The sequence below is a fragment of the Canis aureus genome, chromosome 24 (assembly GCF_053574225.1).
Source record: "Canis aureus isolate CA01 chromosome 24, VMU_Caureus_v.1.0, whole genome shotgun sequence".
NCBI classification, from domain to species: Eukaryota; Metazoa; Chordata; class Mammalia; order Carnivora; family Canidae; genus Canis; species Canis aureus.
This window is the reverse complement of record NC_135634.1, coordinates 12,383,820-12,406,934: the sequence shown is the minus strand read 5'-3', so window position 1 is coordinate 12,406,934 and position 23,115 is coordinate 12,383,820. Positions and strand designations below refer to the sequence as shown.

General features: G+C 35.1%; 1 protein-coding gene across 7 annotated transcripts in view; it reads left to right on the top strand.

The window, feature by feature from the left end:
- PAN3 (poly(A) specific ribonuclease subunit PAN3) overlaps positions 1-21,803 on the top strand; it is a 134,326-nt gene extending 112,523 nt beyond the window's left edge. For 5 of the 7 annotated variants that reach the window (XM_077868285.1, XM_077868284.1, XM_077868282.1 and 2 more), the window contains 6 exons: positions 802-892; positions 5,426-5,565; positions 8,380-8,509; positions 8,955-9,019; positions 15,664-15,802; positions 18,862-21,803. In XM_077868285.1, the coding sequence (XP_077724411.1) occupies positions 802-892; positions 5,426-5,565; positions 8,380-8,509; positions 8,955-9,019; positions 15,664-15,802; positions 18,862-19,002 (706 nt within the window). In that variant the 3' untranslated portion in view covers positions 19,003-21,803. Of the gene's footprint in view, positions 1-801; positions 893-5,425; positions 5,566-7,554; positions 7,626-8,379; positions 8,511-8,954; positions 9,020-15,663; positions 15,803-18,861 lie in introns of those variants that run through there. The other 2 variants (XM_077868286.1, XR_013362881.1) reach the window with 2 other exon arrangements.
- The last annotated feature ends 1,312 nt before the right edge of the window (positions 21,804-23,115 follow it).

Here is a 23,115-nt window from a genome sequence, read left to right as displayed (position 1 = left end):
AATAACCACACATTATTGGGCTCTACCCTCAGAGTTCTCATCCAGTAAATCTAGAGTGGGGCCTGAGAATTTACTTTTACAAGTTCTTGGATGATGCTGTTGTTGCTCACTGGTCCCCTGCTTTGAGAAATGCTGATACAAAGTGAAGTAATAAATAGCCCTTGACTTCACTAGAATTTTACTTGAATTACTGTAATTTTGAGAGTTATCTTGGACAGCATAATATAAAGAGCTCAAGATCTGGTACCTGGTTAGGTTACCTGGGTTCATCATATCTTAAGTCTATTTGTTGTCCTGAGCAAGTTCTGTAATTTCTATGTATGCAACAACCTTTTAAGACAGGTAGTATTATTATCTGTTCCACATTTATAAGGTACCTGTCTCATAAGGTTATAGAGAGAATTGAATGATTAATACGTGTAAAATTGAATGATTAATACTTGTGAATGGTGCCTAATACATCTTCAGCAAATGTTAGAAAGCTAATTAGTTCTTTTTCATGAATAACTAATAAACAAACAGCTTGCTGTGGTGAAAAGGCCACTGGCCTGGTAGTCAGAGATGTGAGTTATAGGCCTGGGTTTATCAGTTTCCAGCTTCTATGGCCATAGGCTTATCATTTGGTATTTATGAGTCTTAATTTCCAAATCATCTCTAAAATGGTGTTTGATAGAGGTTACATGGGGTAGGATAGAAGGTTAGACTAGATAATATTCTGAGATCCTTCCTAATATGATAGGCAATGTTATTTTTTTTTAATCTCATTTTAATAGTTTTCTTTAAATTCTCTGGTCTTTGAAGGTTGCGAGTAAATTGTGTTGGAGTTTTTGATGTTTTAACATTTGATAACAGTCAGAATAATAATCCATTGGCATTAATGGCTCAATACCAGGTGAGTAAGAATGAACATGGATACTTATTTAATAACTTAAGGCTTGATTTTTTTTAAGACAAATTTTGTTTATTTTAAAGTATTTTGGGGTTTTAAGTCTAGATTCAATTTATTCTGGTGACGAAACGTGCCAGTTTTGAACATGTATTTCTTAATCACTGTGATGTGTGTATTGTAGAGCCCTTACAAGTTGAAATAGAGAGTTAGTGAGTATCAAAGACTAACTGTTCAAATGAAAATGTATTTCTGTGATGAGGAAGTTTGTCCTCAGCATAAATTAAAACAGATTAATCAGTTGAATAAATTATATTAAATGACATTTTCCCATTTTCACTCCTTTAATGTGTTAAAATCGTAACTGTTATTTTTACTTTTAGATATTGTCCAATTACCAATCCAAAAATTTTAGAAGTATTTTAAAAGGAATATTGTTGTGTTGCCTTTTTCAAAATAATTTTTTCTTTTGCATACTCACTTCTTGTATATAATCAGAATTTGGTTCTAATCTCATCATAATAATAGTGTAGATTTAGGCCCTGTTATGTTCTTAGCTGTTTATTTCATACTTCTTGATTAATATAAGGTATAGGAGAATAAGACCCTATCTCTGCAAGGAATGTTAAGCGTAGTTGCTTCTGCCTTGATTACTCTATGCAAGTAATGTGGCTGTGTAAAGTAAATCTTTCACGTCATTGAGTTCGTATTGCAGCACTTCACATTTTTTGGAGGATATGCAGGAGCCATTTTAAGACCATGTTAATTCTTTTTGTGTAAGAAATTTTTGGTGTTTCTGAACGTTTATTAACTTACAAAGGTTTGAAGTAAGGCCGAGTCTCTTAATTACATGAAGGAACAAGGAAAAAACACTGTACATTTTCATTGCCCTTCTCGTTTCAACTTCTTTTGTTTAAATCTTTGAAAGAAGATTTTAGTTTGCTTTACATTATAAGCCAAACATTCTGAACAAAAAGGAAAAGACAGAATGAGAAGTAGCATCTAAGTAGTGCCTGGTAATCCAATTCATATGTAAACCTCTTCTTTTGCTGCAGAACCAGAGACAGTACAGTTCCCAAGACTTAGAGCCACTCATCACATTGTGTGCAGACTTTTCACATCTTCCCCTCTGCTCCTGCCCAGCCAAACTTAGCAGCAGCCGAGCTGCCCTGGTTGGTAGCACCACCTAGTGGGCACCACACAGCAAGAAGAATTTGACTACTTTTTTTTTCCCTAGCAGCTGCTTTCCTTCTGCCTCAGAGGATTTGCTCCCTCTTTCTTATCTAGGGTGGTTGTTCTTAGCTACTTTCCTTCTTATCTTTCTAGACCTAGTGCCTAACTAATTGACTGAAAATTTTTCTTCTTAATCTCTGTGCTTCTAAAAGTCACTGATTATTGACTGAAGTACTAGTGATCTTCATATATCCAGGAAAATAACACCACATTTTTGAGGAGAAAGTAGACATTATTTAGAACAAGTGCTATCTAACTCTATTGCAAGTATCCGGAAACCCCATGCCCACATTAAAAAATGAAACACCTTACAGTTTTGTTTTTTTACAAGTACGGTTTTAAGCTATTTCATTCTTCTCTATTATGAATAGAGTAATTTTTTTAAATTACTAGCATAAGACTAGTTTGATTTTAGTTTCCTGTATCATAGCAGTATTATTTTCCCTTTTTTCTTTGCAAATGTACATTATTTCAGTTATGTTAGAGGTTGTGTAGTAACCTTGAAAAAGAACTCTTTTTAAGAAAAAGTAATCCCAGAGTTCCTAATAGACAACTCTTAAGTAAGGTTTTGGGGCAACTGATTGATAAGTTAGGAATTGCCTTTGTTCATAAACTCAGGCTGCTTTCAACCAATTGTCACCTTCCCTTTATTTTCTAGCAGTAAAGGATATCTCAGGTTTTCTTTTTTTTTTTTTTTCCTTAATTTTTTGGGGGGTGGGTGATGTATGTGTGGAAGATTTTTCATATAGTTTATAGTAAGGTAAAGGAGAGAATTAAAGATAGTCCCAGTGGGGGATTGTGATTTTACAGAGAAGAGGGTACATGAGAAAGGAGTGCATTGTTTCTTGTAGTCTATTTTTCATAGTCTGTTTCAGACACGTGAATAGAGACTGACTTTCAGTAAAGTGGACATAAGTAGAGCCATAGATAGAATCAGAGAAAAATCAAGAAATCAAGAATCAGGAAGAAACTGAAAATGAGTGGGGGGAAAACCTCCAGAATGCAACAAATGGGGGGAAAAACCAGATGGAGGTAAGAAGCAAAATAACAAATGGAAAATTATTTAGCTGGCAAATAAGGAAAGGAGAGTTACTGAGCTTTTATGATGTTAAACTCTCTTAATTAAGCAGGACTTCATTAACCTCTTAGTTAAAAAAAAATCAGTTCTGATTTGATCTGGATTATGTGACATGTATACTTTATTTCTAAAAGTGGGCATTCCCACCTTGAGTCAGCTTTAGAAAGATGGTGGGGTGTACTCAAAATCAGATATTCTTATTTTAAAAACCATCCAGTCCTTCAGTTATTTTGGACTTTTGTTTTCCTGTCTCATAATAGGGAATACTGATATGTTCTAGGTGGGGTTTTAGTTATAGCATCAATTCAGGGTGGAGCTAAACTGAAAATCCTGTTGTTTTAAGGGTTGGGAGGAGGCTATGTTGGTATATGCTGCTCAAATACTTGGTAACTAGTAGCAATCTTCAGTTCACTTTGCTGAGGATATGAAATTGAACCACTTACAGAAATTTATATTTAGCATTTACATGTACTGATTTCTCTTGACCCACATTTTTATGGTTTCATTACTATAACTTGGAATGTTTTACATGACCTTAAGAATGATTTGAGGGGAATTCTTCTTGAATTTGTTCATGGCAGTGCCCTCTGGAGAACAGAAATGATGGCAGCAGTACTAGTGCTCTCTCCCATGCCACCTCCCTTCCTGCCTTTCTGGGCTCCTAACTCTGTACCATAAATGAAGTTGCAAAAAGTTTCTTTACATGAATCCTTGGCATCTCTTATCCTGATAGATTCAAAGTAGTTTTTCAAATTTGTTTTTCCACTGGTTGTAGGATCTCATGTTCAAGATGTCAGATTTACAAATGCTAGTTTTGGGTGAACTTTTGAATTTGGATTTTTTGATGTTATTTTAGTAATGGCGTTTGACTTCTTTATGCTTTATTATTTGGGTAAAATGTCATTAAGGTTAGCTGTGTATACTGCTAAAAAGTGTCATTAGTGACTGCCTTGAAATATTCTCCCTATTTTGTAACTATAGCATTTATAAGCATTCCCCAAAATCAGTGGTTCTCAACCCTGGCTTCATACCAGAACTCCTGTGGGAACTTTCAAAAATACTGATAATACCCAGATCTTACCCCAGGCTGGTAACACCAGAATTGGGATAAAGGGATTGTCACAGGATGATTTGTTTGTTTAAGCTCCACAGGTAATTTTAATGTATAGCTAGATTTGAAAACTCTTTATACTAAACCATTATTCAGTAAATATATTCAGTAATTCAGATCAGGTCTCAGATATTGGAGATTTATAGAAGTTTTCTGTCGAAATTACTTTAGATTGATTATATTTAACTCTGAGCTATTCCATTCTCCTAGGCATATAATTATTAATAGTTACCTGCCAGAAAAGGGCCACTTGGAATAACCATTCTGTTTTCTGTAGTTAAAATAGGATTACATAGAGAGCTTATCCCAACTCAGCTAGCTGTCTTTTGAAAATCCTTTTAGAAGGAAAGCTTCAGAATGGTAAATCTTAAAAAATAGATAGATAGATAGATAGATAGATAGATAGATAGATAGATAGATAGATACATACATACATACATACATACATACATACGTACGTACCAGGTGGTTACAGAGCTCTCAAAGATCTGTTATAATATGAGGAAAAATTGTCTATTTGGAAACCAGGGTAGGCAGGATATCATTAGGTTTTGCAGCATTTTTGATGTTCTAAAAACCATACTCTGCAATCAGGTAATGGTTATGGTGTGTTTGGAATAATGGAACAACTTTTCTTCAAATAATTCTTCAGACTCCCACTGTATTTTGGGTATAATGGAAAGTGAAAAGGGGGCATATTATAAATTGTAATTATCATTGTAAAGTGAGTATTTAGTAACCAGCCTTAAATTTCTTATAATAATGTCAGGTCTGTCTAAATAAAAAAAAAGTTTTTTTAATTAAATTTTAAAGTAGCAATCCTGTAATTGGCATATGAATTGTTTAGAGTAATATTTCTTGGAAGTACATTCATCAGAATTATTTGGGTGCTTTAAAAATGTTGGGCCTGCTCACCCAGACCTACTGAATGAGAATCTGTGGTGGAGAGGCTCAGAAATCATCTTAAAGTTCCCAGGTGACTCTGAGCACCAGTATTTGAGAACTCTGTGCTGGGAGTTCTGCAGCTTTTTTGTAAAGGTGCTGGCAGTAGTGGCAGTGTATTACATTTGTACCTATAAAATAAAAATTAAAAGTTATATTTATTTTTTCATGTCAGCAAGCAGATCTGATATCATTAGGAAAAGTTGTGTTGGCTTTGGCTTGCAACTCTTTGGCAGGAATTCAGCGAGAGAATTTACAGAAAGCCATGGAACTGGTGACAATCAACTACTCTTCTGACCTGAAGAATCTGATTTTGTAAGTTTTATTATGCAATTAAGTGTATATAATGATCGTATAAGAAGATAGCTTTTTCTTAAAGGCCTTTTAATAGTGTTTCTATTTTAGTTCTTACTATTCAAAATCAGGCAGAACAGTTAAACCACTTTTAATTTCTTTATTGTTAGGTATATATTTCTTTGAATAAATTCATATAAATGAGCTTAGTTACCAGTGTTTTAAACATTTGGCCAAAGGGTACTTCAAAAGCTGCATTGGTATTCACTAGTTACATACGAGCTTTTAAGTTTAAATTAATTAAAATAAAATAAAACAAATCAATTCTTCACCTGCACTAGCTGCATTTCAAGAGCTCAAAAGCTACATGTGGTTTCTGGCTAATATATCCTGCATCATCTCAGAAAGTTCTGTTAGACAGTGCTGCCTTAGAGAGTAATCAGTATATCTGTGAAAGCTGTCATAAATAAACAGATGCAATCTAGTTGTAGATTCTATGGCCAAAACATCCAGTCCAGAAAGCATGTTTGTACAGGTCCCTTTGCTTCTACTCCCAGTATCTTCAGACTCCCAAGAAGTCCTCAAGTATAGGCTTGAAATTAATTTGTCTTAGGAGAACCCCACTCTGGAGTACTGTCAGCAGTACTCTAGATAGGACCTTTCCTGACTAAGATACATCTAACATTGGAGAATTCCAGACAGTGGACAACCATAATTCTTATTCTAAGTTATTCTAGAGAACAGATGCTAGGATATCTCTTGCCATTTTTCCTATTCTGTTCTAGAAGCAGTTGGAGCATATTGATCCTTATCAGTGTCTTAGTTTTCAGTTATTCCTGTGTAGTCTTGGATGATTCATTTTCTTTTTGGGCTAGCCCTGGATATGGAATTGAGAGATAGAGGATGGAGCTGCCCCACCTGTGCTTTGTTAACACTGGCATAAATTTTCCACTCGTGACAGAGGACTGGAAGCCAGTGGTTGCCCAGTTCCTATTAATAATCAAATGGTTTCTCTTTTTAATATCTGTTTCATATATTTTCACAGCAGTGATTCCTAGCCTTAATTTGCAACATCTAAGATATTTCAAATCTCAAGTAGTAATCTCCAAATTTTCTTTTTACTTTATTATTTATTTACTCATGAGAGACACAAAGAGAGGCAGAGACATAGGCAGAGGGAGAAGCAGACTCCTCACAGGAAGCCCGATGTGGGACTTGATCCCTAGACCGTGACATCACGCCCTGAGCCGAAGACAGACGTTCAACTGCTGAGCCAGGCATCCCTCCAAATTTTCTTTTTAAAAAACTGAGGAAAAAGAAAAAAGAAAAATAAAAAAATAAAAAACTGAGAGTAGGGGCAGCCTGGGTGGCTCAGTGGCTTAGCGCCACCTTCAGTCCCGGGTGTGGTCCTGGAGACCCGGGATAGAGTCCCATGTCAGGCTCCCTGCATGGAATGGAGCTTGCTTCTCCCTCTGCCTGTGTCTGTGCCTCTCTCTCTCTCTGTGTGTGTCTCTCATGAATAAATAAAATAAATAAAATAAATAAAATAAAATAAAATATAAAATAAAATAAATAAACTGAGAGTAAAGGATATAAATGTAATGAACTAGACTATGTTAATAATTGTCAAAACTGGGTGATGAGTACATGGACATTCATTATACTATTCTCTCTACTTTTATAAATATTTGAAGCTTTTCTTAATAAAGAGTAAATAAAAAAGCCATGCTTTCATATTAACTAATAACTTTGTAGAGCAGTAAATCATGTATCAGCACTTCCGAATTGATGCGAATGAATGAATTTTCCCAATAACCCTATAAATTTGCTCCATTTTAGAGATGCCAAAGCTGAGGCATGGAGAAGTACAGTAACTTACCAAAGTTACAAAGCTTATAATAACTTTAAGTAGTTAGATATAAATATGTCAGTAATTATAGGTAAATAGCTAAGACATAGATTATCTACAGGAGTATTTTATTAAACAAAAGAATGCTTATTCTGTGCCAGATGCTGAAGATACTTTGAACAAGATGAACAAAATTCCTATCTTCTGGAGCTTCCACCCTAATGGGGAGGAGGTAACAAACATATAAACAGATAAGATGTTTGCAGGTAGTGCTAAGTCCTATAAAGAAAATAAGATAGAATTCTAAGCAGAGAGTGTAAGAACAGGAGCTATTTTAATGAGAATGGTTAGAAAATGGCTCACCTTTGGTCATCTTTGTATTCTAGCAGGCAGCTTTTTGAAATTTAGTATTTTTCTGCCTCGGATACAATGGTAGAAGAAACTGAATTGGCCTCTTGTGAAATATGTTAATTTCTGAAGATTTCTCAGAAATAAATATACCATGACAACTTGTAAATGAAGTTGCAGAGCAGAGGGCAGCTTCCCAAAGAGTTGAGCCTTGTTTGATTCATCAAAATTGAAGACCCAGTTTTGGTTTCAAAAATTATTTTGAAGAGCAATGGAAAAATCTCTTCACCTACAACCACCCTCTATTTCACCCCTCCAAAATTTTGTAAGTCTTTTTATGCCCCACTATTGTAAGGAAGGGTTTGAGAATGGAAATGATTAAGTGTAACCCTGTTCCACTTTCCTTTCTCATTTTCATAATAGCAAAAATGTGGAGAAAGAGACAAGTTTCTTCTATTGGCTCTTAAAATTTTCCAGAGAAATCATTAAGCCTTAAAAGTGAACTTGACTTACATGAAAAAATGCTTTCAAATGTATGTACACTAATACGATAGCAGCAGTGATAGCTATGTGCTTGTGGGTTATGTTGTTTTTTAAAATTTTATGTTTGGTGTTCAAGTGATTCTTTATTTCACTAGGTATTTGTTGACTGACCAAAACAGAATGAGAAGTGTAAATGACATCATGCCCATGATTGGTGCTCGATTTTATACTCAATTGGATGCTGCTCAAATGAGAAATGATGTCATAGAGGAAGACCTTGCAAAGGTAGAGTCTAGTTAAAAAGAGATATACACATTTGGCATCTGTATGTGTAGAGCGATATAAAAAAAATAATAATTTTTGTGCTAAATATAGTACGTAATTGGCTAAGGCTGTTTGCAGATATATTGTCCAAATTTAATGTTCAGTATTTTAATTTCTTATTTCTTCTTTTTGTTCATGATTTTGCTATAGTCAATTAAAGCAATCTTGATTTTTTTTTTCATGTAAGTTATTTTAACCATTCTTAAAAATGGCCAGCTGCATGATCTTCTTAAGTATTACTAGTGAATGAAATGAACATGTTACATTCAAAACTATAACCAAAAGGTGGGGATATTAGGATTGTTTAAAGATAATATTGGTGTAGGATACCAGTTTTGTAAAATTTTGCTTTTATATTCAGTTAGCTGGATATTAATATTCTCTCTCTTTTTAAAATGTTTTATAGGAGGTTCAAAATGGAAGACTGTTTAGGCTTCTAGCAAAATTGGGAACAATCAATGAGAGGCCGGAGTAAGGATTTACAGTATTTTACAATATGTTTTCAATCAAGGGCATTAACAAGAATGAGTATTCCTTATTCTTACTGGCTTTACCTGGAAAAAGAAAAATTCTCATGTCAAGTGACCTTAATGCCTGTTGTTAGCTATTAGGATGCTTTTTTTTACTTATAGCCTAGGTATAGGTAAAGGCTAGATGTAGGCTATAGGTATATAATGAATGTTCTTAGGGATTCCACAGATCCACATACATGTACAGAAAGATACTGTTAGAAGTGGTTTGTATATGAGGGAACATTTTATGACTGTCAGTACTACCCTGTCTCCTTTTTGAAACTTGGTCAGTTCAGTTTACCATAGTCAGAGACTTCAGACAGGTCTTACTGTTGTATACTCCTTATCTTCTATTAAAGGACATTATTTATAGCAGTCATATCAGTAACATCACCACCTTACATTATTTGTCATTTAGTTCTGCCTCATTTGCAAGTTAAAAGTTATGACCATATGTTCCAGAGAGAAGTAGAATTGATGTCTGTACTAAGTAATAACTGCCAAAGACAGGTGGAATAGTATGATAGCTATTATCATTGTAGTTAGGTTTCAGGAATGTTACCTCTGTTAATAGAGATTGATGATACATAAATATTACTTGAGGGAGTTTTTTTTTGACCACATAATTTATGTTTACTTACCTTTCTTCAAAGTTAAAAAAAAAAACCTCAATATTTTCTCTGATAATTTTTCTAAATGAAGAGAAGATGACATTAAAACAAAAACTTTCAGCTGTTTCTTCTGGCATTTATCTCTTTATTTAAAAATAATATAGTACTATTCCTTGATTTTTTTTTTTTTCCACAGTATTTAACTCAGCTAATGACTTTGTCCTGTGGAAGATGAGACTTTGTCTTTCACATTCCCTTCCCTTAACCAACCACAAACATAAACACACATGTATCCACATTCTACCACTTAGTCCATAATTTTGAGTTAAATCTTTACTTAATGTTGACATTAGTATATAACCAGGTAAATATTGTTCATAGCTGCACCATACTAAACCATGATTATATTTTCTTTCTTCTGTATTTTGTTTTTTGATTTTTGTTTTCCTGGGGTTAATAATTGTCTTAAATAGAGAACTAAGTGAATGAAAAAATATTGACCACCAGTTTATTCCATACTTGCTGCCAGAGTTATGAAACACCTTTCTATATGGTCAAAAATAGGTAACCTATCAGTTCCTTTTTTTTTTCTCCCCCTTAGAGAAATTGCCCCTGGAGCCTCTGTCCTTCTCTTCCTATCTGGGCTGGTTGCGCTTTAAGCCTGCTCACACTCACACTTTAGAACTGGAGCTTCCCTTCACTATTACCCTGGGAATTCTCATTGTCTCTCCCTTTGTGTTGGATACCCCGTTTCTTGCTTTTTCCTTGGTTTATTCTTTTGATTTATTGGAGCACATCCTCCTATAGGTTCCTGAGAAAGGTGAGTTTTTTGAGTCTTTGTAAGTCTGAAAATATCTTTATTTTTACACCTTATTGATAGTATGATTGGGTATAAAATTCTAGATAGTCCTCAGGAAATTCTCTTTATTGATTGAATCTTTTGAATAGATTAATGTGAACCAGTTTTTTTAAAAAGTAGAAAAGGGTGTGCAGTGAAAAAAAATTCTCATACTTGTAGCATCCCCAGTCTCTCCACTTTCTCCCACTAATCTTTATTTCATATTCTTTCCCAGTTAAAATGATAGATATATTATTATCTCCTTCCTTCCCCTTTTTAATATATATAAATTGTAAACCACGCAGTGTTTTGTATGTTGGCTTTTTCTCATAACTATATTTTAGAAATCTTTTTGTTTAGGTATGTTGGCATATACTAAACACCATTCTCAATAGTTTATAAATATGACCTAGCCTTAATCTTCATAACAACACTGTGTTGCAGCTACCATCAGTATTTCCACTTTACAGAGATATTTGAGCATAAAGACGTGAAATACCATATCTGGGTCACATCGTTAGTGAGTATATGAGCCAGAATTTGAATCCAGGCAGTATGGTTCCAGAGTCCATGATCTTAACCTTAATGCTCTACTTCTGTAATTTATAGCTATATAATAGTCTATTCTGTGGATACACTATAATTTATTTTTCCAATTCCTTATCAATAGGCATTTGAGTTGTTTTCAGCTTAGTCCCTAAGCAGTGCTGAAGGGACGGATTTAAGCATACTGAACTTTATGTGTGCATTAATATAGGCCCAGTCATGATTGTTGGATCTGTGGATGTGTGACTATAAACCCTTACTGAAGGGTATTCCAATATATGATGCATAAGAGCTTTTCACCAACAGTACTGTTTCACACTTGTGGATTTTTGTCAACCCAATAGATGAGAAATTGAATCACAGTGCAGTTTTATTTTGTGTTAACTCTTAATGAGCATGTTGCCTATCATTTTTATGTTTTTGGTTTGTTTCTGTTGCCTTATCTACCCATATCCTTCGATCATTTTTATTTTCAGTCGATTTGTCTTGTCTTTTTGGTGTATAGGAGCTGGAGAGATTTATCCTTTGTGGTCTTTTTTTTTTTTTTTTCTTTAAGATTTTATTTATTTATTCATGAGAAACACAGAGGCAGAGACACAGGCAGAGGGAGAAGCAGGCTCCCTGCAAGGAGCCAATGTGGGGCTCCATCCTGGATCCCAGGATCATGTCCCAAGGTGAAGGCAGAGGCCCAACTGCTAAGCCACCCAGGTGTCCCCTTTATGATCATAATCTTTTTAGTTTGTCATTTTTCTTTTAACTCTGCTTAAATTTTTTCCATGCAGACATTTATATATGTAGTCTAATTGGTCAAACTTCTTTTATGCTTTTGGATTTTGAATCATAGTTAGAAAGTTAGAAAGGCCTTTTCTGTTCCCACGATTTTAAAGGAATTATCTCATGGTTTCTTCTAGAGTACTTATTTATGGTTTTATTTTTTTCCCATATTAAATTTTTATACATATGGAATTTATATAGGATATAAGGTATGTATTCAACTCCTCCACCCTTCCCCTCAGAAGGCTACCATGGCTCAAAAGCTATTTATTGAATAGTCTAGCTTTTCTGCACTGGTTTAAGGCAGCACTTCTTTCACATTAGTATTTTAATGACTAACATTTTAAACTCTGGTAGGTGCTCGTTCTTTCTCATCTTCATTTCGTTGTCTGTTTTTTGTTGTTTCCCTAAAACTGCTTAATTTTCTGTAGAAATTCTAGAACCAGGTTTTTTAATTTAAAAAAATCAGTAAATCTGATAGTATTTTTATTGAGAAGGCAAACATGTTTATTAATAAACTTAAGGAGTATTTGTATTTATAGATGTTGAGATTCTTAAGATAATGCCCTGTCGTCATACTTGTAGATAACCGACTTTACTGGTCTTAAGTCATTCTTAGGTTGTTGTAATTCACTGAGTTTACTAGGTATTTTGTCTTGTTGCTATTATAAATGTGAATCCTATCCCCTATACTTTCTTCATAGATTGCTTCTTATCAGTGCACATGAAAATTACTGGTTTCTGTAAATTTTGTACTCTGATATCTTAGTGTTTGGTTTGTTTTTCCCTAGATTTTCTTGAGTTTGCCAGATACATAGTCTTATCTCCAAACAACTGTAATTATAATTTCTTCCTTCCTAATTTCTATACTTTTAATTTCTCTGGAATGATTGTGTTAGCAGGTATCTCTAACACATAGTAAAGTAATAGTAGTGATAATTTCTGTCAAAATTTGAAGCATTGCTCCATTTTGACTTCTAGATTCAAAGCAATTTTCTTTTCAAACCCTTTCCCCTTTGCTTTCAGGATCTTTATCAGTGATCAGAAATTCACAGTGTATGCCTTGGTGTGGGGTTTTTTTATTCATTCTGATGAATCAGTAGGTGGGCAAACCCTTTTAATCTTGGAAATTGATGTCCTTCAGTTTTGAGAAGTTATCTTCATTGTTTCTTTGATAACTTCTCCCTTTGGAGTTCTATTGCTTAGCTGTTAGAGCATTGCAATAGATTTTCTAATATTCTGTTCTGCTTTCTGTCTTGTTATCTTTTGGTTTTACTTTCTAGGTAATCATTTCAACTTATTTTGTCTAAAAATAAAGGTTTTTTTCTAATCCATTTTTGAATTTTTAGTTTTTGCCATCATATTGTTAATTTTCAAGAACATTCTGTTCTCTAAATGTTTGTCTTACAGCATCTAATTCTTATTTCTCTTAGACTCTCAATTATAGGTTTTTGGTTAGGTTTTGTTTTGTTCTCTTCCCTGCATAGGAATATCTCATAGGAAACAAGAGTTTGTTGTGTTTAGTGTTGTTTCATTCTCCAAAGGATTTCTGATCCTTGGCTGTGTGTTCATAATAAAAATGACCTTTTTCAGGGTACCTGGATGGCTCAATTGGAAGAGCATGTGACTACTGATCTTGGGGTTGTAAGTTTGAACCCTGCGTTGGGTATGGAGATCACTAAAACAATAAATGAATGAACTTTTTAAAAATGACCTTTTTCACCTAAAAAGCTAATTGGAAGGTCCTTGCTGGGTCAAGGATTATAGTATGTGTGGTAAACTAGTGTGACATTGTTAATTATAATTTTTGTTTGTTTTTAGTAGACTCTTCAATGTCAGAATTTCTCTTGGGCAAGTCTATATCCAGAAAAATTTCAACCTTTTGTCTGTAGTTTAAACCCACAGCCTAGCCTTGAGTAGCCAAAGTAGCAGGAAAGTGTCAGTTAACTAGTCTTCTCTACCATCCCTTGCTCTTCCTGGCACCCTGGAGGTTGCAGCTTCTTTGTTCACCCCGTCTAGAAAGATTGCTGGGACCTTTTTTGGCAAATTTCTGCAAAGCAGAAATGGAGGCAGGGATGAAAGAGAGGTTATCTGTTTGTTATTTATAGAACTTTTTCATCCATTCTGCTCCTCCAGCTTTAGTGCATACCTGTACTTTCAGTAGTACCAGCAATCTCCTTTCCTGGGCCTCGACTGGTAGGGCTTGCTTTTATGGCATCCATGTTTTTCTGTACCTTCTGTAGCATTAAAGTTCAGTTTTTTCAAGTCAGTTAATCATATCACTGACCTGTTTTTCACCTTCCAAGTTTTTCTTCTGTTGTTGCTTCTGATTACTTTGTCCTTGAGTGTTTATTATTATACCCCTTCTTAGACATTCATTGTCAGTTTGGTGGGGTTTTGAAATGAAACAGATAAACGGATGTGTTTAATTGGCATTTTAATTGAAAGTCCCTGGAGTGATCTTTGCAAAACTCATATATGATTGTGTTTAAACCGTGTGATAGGCTTTCTATCGTGTTTTAGAAGACACACCTGTTGGGATGTCTGGGTGGCTCAGTGGTAGAGCCTCTGCCTTCCGCTCAGGTCATGATCCCAGGGTCCTGGGATGGAGTCACACATTGGGCTCCCTGCGAGGAGCCTGCTTCTCCTTCTGCCTATGTCTCTGCCTCTGTGTGTGTGTGTGTGTGTGTGTGTGTGTGTGTATGTGTGTGTCCCTCATTAATAAATAAAATCCCTTAAAAAGAAAAAAAGACCTGTTTTTTCACCCAGAAATAGTTTTTAACCAAGACTGCATAATCTGATCTCTCCCTTATCTTTGCGTCAGATCTACCTTGTTTGTTTGTTTTTCTTTTAATTTTCTCCTCCCTCTTTTGCCTTCTCTCCCTCTTTGTCCTTGTCTTTTACTCTCGGTCCCTCTCTTGGTCTCTTTTTTTTTCAACCCCTAACCCCATCCAGCCACTGACTTTTGCTAGATTTCTGGAGTGCTATATGCTCTGTTTCTTGCAAATACTGGATGTGTCTGACTAGGGTATATTTCTCTGGGAAGAGCATCCACTACTTCTTCTAGAAAGCTTTCCTTGCCTTCCCAGATGAATTCATGTTTCTGTTGTGTACCATTTCCCTTTTTCTTAATCACATTATCTGAATGTGCAACTTTCTTTGAACATCTGTTTTCCTCACTAGACCACTGACTTCCAGAAGTCACTAGAAAGCAACAGTGGTCATCTGGTCAGTTCTCTAGTTCTTCATAGCACACTCTCACATTAGTTCATGATGGTCAGAAATCAAAATATGCCTGTTTGTTTCCATAAATGTTGTTTTATTTTATGCTTACCAGTAAAAAGCTGAACACATATCTAATCATATCTCCCTACTCTATCCTAAAGGTGAGAAGAGGAAAAGAACCTCTTTCAACCTATTTCTAAAGATTTTTAAAGACCTTTTCTTTTTCCTTCATTTTATCTAATGGTAGGAGCTTAAATATGAAAGTGATTATAAAATAGGAGTGCATAAGGGATGATTGCCTTTGAGGATTAGAAACTGGTATTCATATACTTTCATGTGTGAAATTATTTCTTAAAAATTTAGCAATCTGCACATGAAATTTGAAAGCATTTTTTTAGCCTCTATAACTTTAGGATTAAAAAAAAACATATCTCTCTCACTCTTGCGCTCTCTCTCTCTCTCTCTCTCTCTCTCTCACACACACACACACACACACACCCTACTTACCAGAGAAAACAATAAAATTAAGCTGGTGTTGAGTCTGAAGAATCAGGATGGCCATGTGACATACAGCATGAGTTATTGAGGTAAAATATTACCTTTCCCCAGGTTTCAGAAGGATCCTACCTGGTCGGAGACTGGAGACCGTTATCTTTTGAAACTCTTTAGGGATCATCTTTTCCATCAGGTGACAGAAGCGGGTGCTCCTTGGATTGATCTCAGTCATATCATTTCTTGTCTTAACAAGGTAATTTGTATCTGGATTTTTAAGATCACAATGCCATCTACAGTTTGCAGAGTTACATCTTCTACAAATACTAAGAGACTTCAGTGTAAATGTATTATGCTACAGCCTAGAAGATATTTTATTAATAATTATTGGGTATATTTACTTAGTAACAATTTCTAGACCAGGAAGGTTTTTCAACATCTGTATGAATAAATACAGAATTTTTCATTGTAGATTTTTTTATTATAATAAAATGCTAATAAAGCAGTGGGTGGGAAAAATAAAAATAATTTTATATTTAAACGTTTTTTAGAAGTTGAATTCCTTTCTTCTAAGTCATTGTGAGACTTGTTGAATGCCCTTCATGTTAACTATTCATTTACTGTTAACTGTGGGCATAATAATCCAGTGTTATAATAGTAAAAGGGCAGTAGGCCTAGCGTTCTACATGGAGAATTAGATGATTAGATGAACTTATTAGGGAGATGTAGATATATCATCAATTCATTTGAGAGGTGAGCTTAGTGTTTTTGAAAGAGCTAGGAGAGAGACAGTTTACCAAGGAGGGAAGGAATGCATTTTCCTTAAGAATTACTTGAAATTAGTGTAGAATGGGTTTCCAGAAGTAAATCTTAGTCTTTGTATAGGTTTATCTAAATCTCAGGGGTCGACAAATGTGGCCTGACAGTCTACTTCTGTAGAGCCCACAACCTGAGAACAGTATTTACATTTTTAAAAGCAAAAGCAAAATGAAGAAGAGTATGTGACAGAGGCTGTGTGGCTCTGAAATTTAAGGCATTTGGTATCTAGCAATCTTTATGGAAACCATTTGCTGACCCCTGGTCCACACTGTCCCTAAATTACAGGTGCTAGAAGAAATACCTACCATGGCACAGGATGTAGAACTGGGAACATACAGTATGCTAACTCTTCAGGGAAAATGTGGTTTTTCTTTTTAGGCACTACTTTGCCTTGCTTGAACTTCCTTTTAAAAAGAGTATTGTCAATGATCTACATTAAGACAGAACAAACTGTATGTACCATTGAGCTAATCCAGTATGACTTATATATTTCTTTGTCCTTCTCCTTAAGGGGAAGTATTTTTCTTGAAAGAAATGAGTGGAGAACAAGTTTTCTGGATTTTATAAAATAGTATCTATGGTATCAAAGCACCAGTAATTAAAAATATGTAGCACTAGTGTAACACTGGCAAGTATTTACACTGTCAACTTAAGCCATGAGCAGATATCTTAAGTGAAGATTTTTAAATGAATGTTAGGATGTAATTGAAAACTTGAAGAAAATTCTATTTCATTTCATAAAATAGCTAGTAATAAATAAAATTTATCCCAAATCTGAAAGTATGATAATTTTCTAAGTTTGGAAAGAGTATAATTGAAAAAGGATGGATTGACCATATTTATGATATAAAACTTAAAGTTGGGCAGCCCCGGTGGCGCAGCGGTTTAGCGCCGCCTGCAGCCTGGGGTGTGATCCTGGAGACCCAGGATCGAGTCCTGCATCGGGCTTCCTGCATGGAGCCTGCTTCTCCCTCTGCCTGTGTCTCTGCCTCTCTCTTCACTCTCTCTGAATGAATAAATAAATAAATCTTTAAAAAAATAAATAAATAAAATAAAACTTAAGGTTTTACATAGCACATTTTGGTGAAAATTATGATAAAATACCTGGTAAAATGATTTGAAAGTTTGAGCCTTCAGAATTAGTAAATTTTAGACGTTTTTATGAATGAATTAAAAAGGAAGGAAAAATATACATTGAAAAATAACCAAAAAAGTGAAAACCATAGCAAGATAAATTATTTGATGGACTAAGGATTAATATATGTTTCATAAGGACCTGATTAAGTTATTACTACCAAATCTTGACTGATAAATAGGTAGAGATCATAAACTGGCACTCATACAGTGGAAATAACACAAGTAAACACAAGTAAATAACACAAGTAAATGTAGGAAAATATTTGGTAACATTCATCAAAAAATGTAAAAAACAGCAAGGTCTGCACTTGATATGGAGTTGCTTGTAAATTGGTATAACTGGGCAGCCTGGGGATCCTTGGGTGGCACAGTGTTTAGCACCTGCCTTTGGCCCGGGGTGCGATCCTGGAGACCCGGGATCGAATCCCACGTCGGGCTCCCGGTGCATGGAGCCTGCTTCTCCCTCTGCCTATGTCTCTGCCTCTCTCTCTCTCTCTGTTTGACTATCATAAATAAATAAAAATTTATAAAAAAATAAAAAATAAAAAGCATATGCTTTAAAAAAAAATAATAACTGGGCAGCCTGGGTGGCTAGGAGTTTAAGCTTCTGCCTTCGGCCCAGGGCATGATCCTGGAGTCCCGAGATCGAGTCCCACGTCAGGCTCCCTGCATGGAGCCTGCTTCTCCCTCTGCCTGTGTCTCTGCCTCTCTCTCTCTCTCTCTGTGTCTCTCATGAATAAATAAATAAAATCTAAAAAATAAATTGGTATAACTCATAAATAGTGGTTTCTGATACCTTTGGAAAACAATTTAGCTCTATGTATTAAGCTATAAAAACTATTTGTGCTTCTTGCTTCCTTATTTATATTTTTAGGTATTTCTCCTAAGGAAGTAATTCTACAGAAGAAAAAAAATTAAGTAGACGAATATGTTCATTGCTCTATAATTTGTGACAAAAATGCTGGAAGATATTGGGGTGCCACGCTGGCTTAGTTGGTAGAGTATGGGACTCTTGATCTTAGGGTCATTAGTTCAAGCCCCACATCGAGTGAAGAGCTTACCTTAAAAACAGAAATGGAAGCTATTGGAATAAGTAAATGATGGAATATAATGCAAACAAGTATTATGCATGAAAGATAGGTGGAAACATTGAATAGTGTTTAAAAAATATCCAAGTCAAAAAAAAAATATCCAAGTCAAAAAGTGTGCAAACTATTAGTGATGTAAAATGCTTATGTATATCTAGAAGGGAATATGACAGAAAATTTTAAAACATTCACCATTGTTGCAGAAGTTGTGCTAAAATAAAGTGGATTATCCTCTGCCAGGTATGAACTTCCTATTTTGTATCTGTTTCAGTTAGATGCTGGTGTGCCAGAAAAAATAAGCCTCATTTCCAGAGATGAGAAGAGTGTACTTGTGGTTACTTACAGTGACTTAAAGCGCTGCTTCGAAAACACTTTTCAAGAACTGATTGCAGCTGCAAATGGTCAGTTGTAGTATTTGCTGAAAAAGCACGCAGGACATGGCTGAGGACCTTACCCAATAACAAATTGCACTACAGCTGAACTGTTCTCATCCTCTCATTTCACATTTGGGAAACAAACAGGAGATGAGCAAAGCTGCTTGCACTTCAGTCAGGTACACTGTTACTTGAAAGGAAGAATGTTTCACTTATCCTAGAGCTGTGGCTGCCATCGGGGCCATATCTGTGAAGAATTTATTTTAGATTAAGGAGCACCATTAGGTGAATGGTGTTCCCACTTTTGTTTTTTTTCCAATTGTATATGCACTAATTTTAATTTTTTAAAGACTTTTTTCTGATCTTTGAACTTTTGCCACATTGTATACTTACTTATTAAGGGAAACTATTCGCAAGGACATTTTTGGGAAACAATGCTGGGCAGCATTTTTGTCTCTGAGGGTAGCAGAATTTGCTCTTTTGGGGATGGGTTGCCCTGAATAGCATAATGGACCAGGTAAATAATTTCACAGAAGTACAGTATAGTGTATAATTCTTGTAAGAGTATTGTATGCAAGCTCTGTATGCCACCCACTGTTAGTTCAAATGGAGATTTTTGGGGTTTTTTTGTTTTGTTTTTAAGAACACACAGAGATCAGTGAATTATTGGATACAAATTCCCCCACCAGTAGATTTAAATCCTTTCTGAATGAGGATTGAATAAACAGGAACTTAAGGAGCAGCACATAGAGCTCTTTGCTCCAAATTACTCCAGTCTTTTTTTTAAAAAGGTGTTTCCCTGCTTTTCAGATATATTTACATTTATGCAGTTTTTTAAAGAAAAAATTAAATTCTTACAAAGGCCTGAAGTTCGGGAGTATATTGCTTTAGATGATTTCCAGTTCGCTTTTTTGTATAAAGTTCTGTTCTTTGAACCACAGCTTTATTATGGTACTTTACACTGGATACAGACACAGAGACACTGTTCAGAGGATGAACTAAACACAGCAGTGGTCTGGCATCAAGAGCTTTCTGAAGTTTTACAGTCTGAATCTGGAGGGATAACAATCTGCTGTGCCTTTGCAGTCACTGCTTAGCCCAAAGTAATAGTACTTTTGATAATAACTTCATTATGTGGGATATTCCTGAATAAGTCAATCTCAAAAGTTTGGAATTTTCCTCTCTTACCTTTCTTAATATTTGGACGTGCAGTTGTCGCCAAACTTGGGTATTCATGGAATTTCTAGTTAATGAAATACCTATACTTTGATACTGAAGACTGCCAAATACATAGGAATTTTCTTTCACAAAAGAACAGTAATGAAGACTCTATCTCCTTTCCCAGCACTGAATGTTTTACTAGCACTGGGTGCTCACCATGCAACTATGAAGAAAATGTGGAAACTCAAAAGGTCAGGAAAGACTTCCAAGCACTTGCAACTGATGTTACAGTCTTCAATTTTAATAATTATACATATTTGTAGTTTTCAGAGAAGTTTTTAATATTTCTCTGTCCACTTTTTATAAGCTTTAAAATGATTTTCTCTGCCTTGAGATTTGCATCAAGAAAAAAAAAAAAACACCTCTCTTCACCTGAAAGCTTTGAAGACAAAAGACACGCTTTACACATTTTAACAGGTGTGTTTGAGTCCACGTTTGGTAGCATCAGTTGTTGAGTTATAAAGAAAATCAATTATTGCATTTGATCTGGATGGATTTTAAAAAGAACATAATGTTCAATATTCAAAGGATAATTAATATTTGCCACCATAATGTTCTTTTTTATGTAAAAGGAACAAGAACTTGGACACATTAACATGCAAAAGTCTTTTATCATTAGCTCATGTATTTGAGGAAGAGCAGCTGTCTTTTTATATGTTTTTTGACAAATCATATTGTAATTCTTTTGTACAAAAAAGAACTACTTGTATTCTCGAAGAAATATGAAATGCTTAATTTATAAGCGGGCTGGAGATTTTTTCCAATATTGTTTTCTTTGAAAATGAAAGGGGATCATCTATTTTAGTTTTGGGGTCTGGGAACTTTTTGAAAATTTAATTTGTGGACCAATGTTTTGTGAAAGCTAAGGAAGGGCAGGGGTAAAATAGGGCTTGAATTTCTCATCCTGTATAGACCAGCAAACTTCCCTCTGCAAGGCAGGTTCAAATCACAAACTCAAGAATGTTTGCATCCTAAGTGCTAGTTTGCTTCAGCCCCTAGTAACCTCAGGACTTGGTTTAAATATAAAGGTAGACAGCTGATATGTTTTCATGAGTAAATATTGTTGGCCAGAAAACAGTTGGTGTCAGGTAATACATATTTTTTTTAAGCTTTGTTTTATATTTATTTTTCATTTAGTTTTTATTGGGAATGGTTTTCAGTAGAACTCTTAGTTCTGCTTAGGTGTTTTTGGGGGAGCCCTCTTTTCCATAGTGTAATTCCATTTAAGAGGTTGTCTAAAAGTTAGTCTTTTTAATTCATAGGAAGATTTTAATATCTGAGAATAGTCAAATTAAGTTTATAAACTTCCCATACCTTCCTGTTAGGTGAGATCAAAGCACAGAAAGGACAACCCTGGAAATCATGTAACGTTGGTCATTTCAATTTTTTGTACCTATTTTAAATTCTGTTAGTGTATTTACTTCATTGTAAATATTTTTGAGGGTACCTTTGTATTTTGCTTTTGACCTTGGTTCTGTGGTTTGAATGTCAACAACTTCCCTAAAAGCACCATTATGTTAAGTTCTGATGTCATGATCCCAATATGGGTTATTCATCTTTAATCCTGTTTTCAGACTCTATGTGTACAGCCGTATTTTTAATAAAGAATTACAGAGAAGTTTGTCATTTTTTTGGTACCAGTTTATTTATCAAAATGATTTTGGGGCAACCCGGTGGCTTAGCGGTTTAGCGCCTTTGGTCCAGGGCGTGATCCTGGAGACCCGGGATCTAGTCCCACGTCAGGCTTCCTGCATAGAGCCTGCTTCCTCCCTCTGCCTGCCCACCCCCCTTCATTTATTTATGAATAAATAAATAAAATCCTGAAAAAAAAAGAAATTGAATCTTTAAAAAAAATGATTTTGCCTTATCAGGATTTAAAAGGCTGAATATTTCCTATGTGTTTGAAGGAATTGTCAGTGGCATATTCATTAATTTGCACATATCTGTTAAATGCCTACTTGGATTTATTCTAAGGTACTAAAAATGCATCTATGAGTACTTGTTATGTATAAAGCGCATAGTTAAACATTTCTATATAATACATGTCTTACCGTGAAGTTTAGGAAAGAAGACTTACATGAAAGGTTAAGGAATGGTATAAGGCTAGCCTTTGATTCAGTACTTAGGTAGTTTACTAGCTAGGTGAATAGTGCCCCCTCCTCCCAGGTCCTCCAGAAATGTTATTCAGAATATAAGGGCAGACTTTAAAAAATGGCCAAAATGTAAACATTTGTTGAATCTGAGTACCTAGTGTTATTGTGGTTATTTCCTGTACATTTGAAAAGTTGAAAAAAAAGGTACAGAATAGAAAGTGAGAAGGGACTTGAAGCTTATGAGGAGGGTAAATAGAGTAAAGGAAGGATGGATTATTTTCAGTTGAAGGAACTGGTGAGTTGCTCTTAGAAATTCCCAGGAGGGGTGCATGGGTGGTTTAGTTGGTTAAACGTCTGCCTGTCTGCCTTTGGCTGAGGTCATGATCCCAAGGCCCTGGGATTGAGCCCCTTGTGGGCTCCTAGCACACCAGAGAGTCCACTTCTCTTTCCCACCACCCCCCACTAACCCTCTCTCTCTCACCTCTCTCACGTGCTCTTGCACACGTGTTCTCTCTCTCTCTCTCTCTCTCAAATCTTAAAAAAATTTCAGAGGAACGAGAAAACGTATAGGAGGATCTTGGGGAAAAATAATCCATGGATTTAGTGGCAAATCAAAATGACTTGTAGGTTCATAGGGGAAGAAAGACTAGTCTGCCTAGAATAGATATTTTAGGGGATCTTTTAGATTTAAATTTCTTAAAACATTAAAAATATTAAAGCTAAGCCAGGGTTACATTTCATACACTGGTAAATGGAGATATACAGTGGCTTTATTATTTTCATCTCCTGTGCTCTGAATGGTCAAAGACAGGTGTTTTCCCTCTACCTTTAGCAATT